General features: G+C 43.3%; 1 protein-coding gene across 1 annotated transcript; it reads left to right on the top strand.

The window, feature by feature from the left end:
- The first annotated feature begins 2099 nt into the window (after positions 1-2099).
- On the top strand, positions 2100-4001 carry LOC125554367. Its single transcript, XM_048717941.1, has 2 exons — positions 2100-3328; positions 3554-4001. The coding sequence occupies exon 1, from the start codon at positions 2170-2172 to the stop codon at positions 3325-3327; it is 1158 nt and encodes a 385-aa protein (XP_048573898.1). The 5' UTR covers positions 2100-2169; the 3' UTR covers position 3328; positions 3554-4001.
- The last annotated feature ends 447 nt before the right edge of the window (positions 4002-4448 follow it).

Genomic DNA, 4448 nt, shown 5'->3' with positions numbered 1-4448 from the left:
TTTTTCATTGTCTTTGATTTTGCATCAATAGGCCAGTCTGTTGCTGCAGTTTACGAGCAAGAGATTCCAACCGACAGGCAAAAGATCCATGTTTGGGGCATAATATGTGCAGTTGTGTTGTATTTTTCTCCTCTCCTGTTTTATTGCACTACTTGCTTGCTAAATCAATTGGAGGCAATTGCTCCTCTTTCCTAACTTGGAGCAATTAGTTTATCTTCAAATATGTATCTTTCCTTCCGTGTATTTCACCTTTTTAATTCTGTGTAGATTAAATTTACTGCTCCTTTCGATGTTATATTTTGGTTAGTTCTATGCAAAGTTAATCATTAGAAAATTTAATAGGATTTTTGTGCAAATTAAAGTTAATCATTGTGGCAAAGCACAAAGAACTTAGCAAGAAAAACTCTTTTTAGCTCTTTTTCTACATTATAATACTCAATGTATACTCTTACTATTATATATGCAATTTTATAGAGATAGACCTACATGTACCCGCAGCAACGCGCGGGGTATCATCTAGTGTTATCTAGCGACTGTTCCCTAGAAGGAAATGAACCCTCTCATAGCCACATGATCAAGATCTGACAGTGACAGTTTTTGGATGAAAAAGCAATAAAATAAATAAAGTGACATGCTTTTGTCAAAAAATGCCATCCTCAAACACTAAAATTGCCAGCCGTGTCATTCACAAATGTCATCCTAACTAGCAAAATGTCTCTGTCTATTGCAGTCCAATATTTAACATGACCACCATGTGAGGCCCAAACGAGACCACCACACATGCTCTCACCCAGGCCCCAATGAGAAGGTCACAAAAAAAACAGTCCACAAACCCACACCACCTCGAACTTTTCCCCTCCCGATTGAAGCCTTCGCCTCCACCCACCACTAACCATGCATGTCGAGGACGGGGCGTCGAGCCGTTGGCTGGGCAGCTGAGGTTGCTGCCAGCCCATCCGAGTTCGAGTCCCAGCTAGGACTCGTGGTGCTTGCGGAGTTTCTTCTATAAAAAAATGCCAATGAGGGTTAGTCCTTAGGTTGGTCTCATTTTTTTAACCATGCATGTCGCTGCCGCTGTCGGACGAGCTTCTTGAGGAGACCTTCCCCTGCCTCCCACCATACGAGCCCGAGCAACTAAAAAAACTTGAAGAAAAATAACGAAAACCAGCAAAACATAAAACATAAATGTTAAAACCTTTAATAAAAATATGTCATTCTCAAAAAAATATCAATTTTTTCTAGATTTTATTTCTATAAAGAAATAATTGTATTGTTGATTGTTGTAAGGTATCAAATGAAAATATAAATATTGTAGTCATACTGCAATGATAAAATTGAAAATAGTGAAATTATCATGACTCCCTTGTGCTTTGGCTAATGATTTCAAGTTGCAAGCAAGCAGAAGAATCGTGTAGTGCCTTTTTTCTTCTTCCGTGAAGCTCCCTCATGGAAATTGTAGTGCTTCTGTCGTTATTTCGTTAGTTCTTTAAAGCGAGAAGGTACTTCAGATTTATGGAAGGGCTCAGCGGCGACGACTGCAGCTCCAGAACGCTGGTCCTTAGGGGCATGTGCACGAAGATTTTTCGGCTGTTATCGACAAGATCAAACTAGCTCAAATAAGGGAATGACGACAGCGGCGCGTCGACGGCTCGTTCTTACGACAGTAGTGGTCGTTTGGTGTCTCGGAATCTCAATGTAATTTTTTATGTTTGAGATAATTTGTACTTCCGATAAACTTTTGTATTCCTTCTGTAAACTAATATAAACGCTCTTATATTTTAGTGATCTAAACGCTGTTATATTAGTTTACAGTTTTAGTGATCTAAACGCTCTTATATTAGTTTATAGTTAGTGATCTAAACGCTTTTATATTAGTTTACGGTGGGAGTAATATATCTTATCTCTTCGGACAAAGAGAGAGAATGGTCTGGTCTGCTTTTTTATTAGAAGAGAGAGAATGCTCTGTTTTTATTTTTTTGAGGGGTGAGTGAATGCTCTGTTTTCCTTTGGAGTCTGAGAATGCTGTGCTCAGCCCAAAGCCCAAAGCCCAAATAAATCTGAGCTCGCCACTATCCATCATCCATCCCATCCTATTCCTTCCTTCCTTTTGCCGCAGCAGCTAAGAAACTTCCCCACCCGAAACCCTCGCCGCCTCCACCAGCCATCACCATGCCGCCGACGACCCCCGTTCCATCTCTGCCGGAAGAGCTTCTCGAGGAGGTCTTCCTCCACCTCCCGCCGGACGAGCCGGAGCACCTCGTGCGCGCCTCCCTCGCCAGCAAGCTCTGGCTCGGCCTCCTCACCGGCGCTCGCTTCCGCGGCCGCTACCGCGACTTCCATGGAGCTCCCCCCATGCTCGGCTTCCTATATACCCTGCCCTTCTTATGTTCCAGTCCGCCGTCGACAGACCCCCGCCCACACTTCGTCTCCACCACGAAATTCGCCGCACGCATTCCCGACGACCTCCGGGGGCACTCGGAGTACGATGCGCAGGACTGCCGCCATGGCCGCGTTCTCATCAGGTGTAAGGATCTGGGACACAGGATGCTCTTCATTTGGAACCCCATGACGGGCTGTTCCACGGAGCTGCGCCCGTCCACAGAATACATGGAGGCCGAAAGCCATGGGGCTGCGGTGCTCTGCGCCCTCACCGGCTGTGACCACCGCGCGTGTCACGAGGGCCCCTTCCGGGTCGTCTTTGTCTACCTGGACCAGGATGAGGGCGAGGGTGTTTGTGTTGCATCCGCAGCCGTGCTCTTGTCTGATTCTGATTCCAGCAAGCGGCCCAATGGCAAATGGTGTGAGCCGTGCTCTCGTCTTCATCTTGTGGACGATGCATTCATTGAGGCAAGACCCCCAGTCCTCGTCCAAGACGCACTTCACTTCATGCTTAGGCACTATGAGGATTATCGTCGTGTAGGAATTCTCAAGTATGACTTGGGCTCTAACTGCTTATCACTAATTGACGCGCCATTGGAGGGGCCTGTCATTGACGATGCCGCCACACTCATGGCGATGGAGGATGACAGCTTGGGACTTGCACATGTGGAAAGGTTAACCCTCAATCTGTGGTCAAGGCAGATGGCTTCTCACGGAGTTGCCTCATGGACTCAGCGTGCAATCGTCGATCTTGGGAACCTTCTCCCCATTCAAAATCCCGAGGAAGATCTTGAACTGCTTGGATCTGTGGAGGGCAGTGATACTGTGTTCGTGACCACGGACATGGGCATCTATGAGATTAATCTCAAGTCACTACGATGGAAGAAGCTGTGGAAGACAGACAAGTTCTGTGCTTTGATTCCGTACATGAGTTTCTACAACCGCTGAGGTATATATCTATATCTGTAGTCCTTTTTTTCTTCTTCTGACTTGGGAATAAAGCTTAAAGTATAAAGTATAAGCTAGTGGAACATACAAGTCACTAGATGTCTAATCAGATTGGAAGTTATATTTGAAATGCATCCTAACAAACTGAGTGGTATGTAACACTCGAATTGTGCTTATTTAATTGGCAATTTATGTTGTATTCACACTGAAAATTCTATGTTTGCAGAGTGATGCGGTGAATTGACAACATATGGTTGAGTATGTTTAAGCCAGGAGGCGACTCTCATCATCACAAAAGATGACCAACTTGGAGGCGACAGTGGTCTCTTGATGAATTATGCCATTATTTAGTAGCTGGTTTGGTGCAGTGGTTCTTGTTTTATCATATTGTTATTGGCTTTTGTCAGTAAGCTTGACAGGTCCCCGTGTTGTCTTATGCCATTATTTAGTAGCTGGTTTGGTGCATCGTAAGCGAGTGATTGGATTATGTTTGTAATGAACCTCTAATTTCTTGCAGCTTCAGCTATGTGGCATCTTGTAATTTGCTCAAAAATGCATCTGCAGACAATATCTTAGTGTTTCCATTTAAAAACTTGTACAGTTTGCTCTCCCAGCTTTGATCCAATATCTGAATTCTCATCTTCAAAAAGAGGTGATGAGACATGTCTAGAGCTAGTGGTTCTTGTCTCTCAAGAGATGATCATGGCTTTCTGTATGCTGGCTTGCTGATATGTCTTAATTTATCTTTGAATTTAATTAGTGCTACATGTCAAGTGCTGATTTTATTGCATTTATTTAGCAATCAATGTTATTATGTTAGTGAAATCTTGAGCTATAAGTTGAGGGAACTGACTGACTGAGAAGATGTGATCTGCATGACTGTATGAAGACCTCAAAGAGGTTTTAATTGCTTCAGTAGCTTCATAAAACTGTCAGCTATTTGTTCATTGTTTCTTGCATATTTTTGCCAAAGGTGCATATAGTACTAGACTGCAATATTAGTGAGATGAAGATGTTTATATGTTTGGTCATAGAGTGCAAGGCTATAGTTATTGCAATTGCTTTTTTTTATCATACTTTCTAGAATGGCTCATGGATTTTTATTATTTCTTAGACAAGAT

Source organism: Triticum urartu, chromosome 4, assembly GCF_003073215.2.
Source record: "Triticum urartu cultivar G1812 chromosome 4, Tu2.1, whole genome shotgun sequence".
Classification (NCBI taxonomy): domain Eukaryota; kingdom Viridiplantae; phylum Streptophyta; class Magnoliopsida; order Poales; family Poaceae; genus Triticum; species Triticum urartu.
This window is presented reverse-complemented; position numbering and strand designations above follow the sequence as displayed.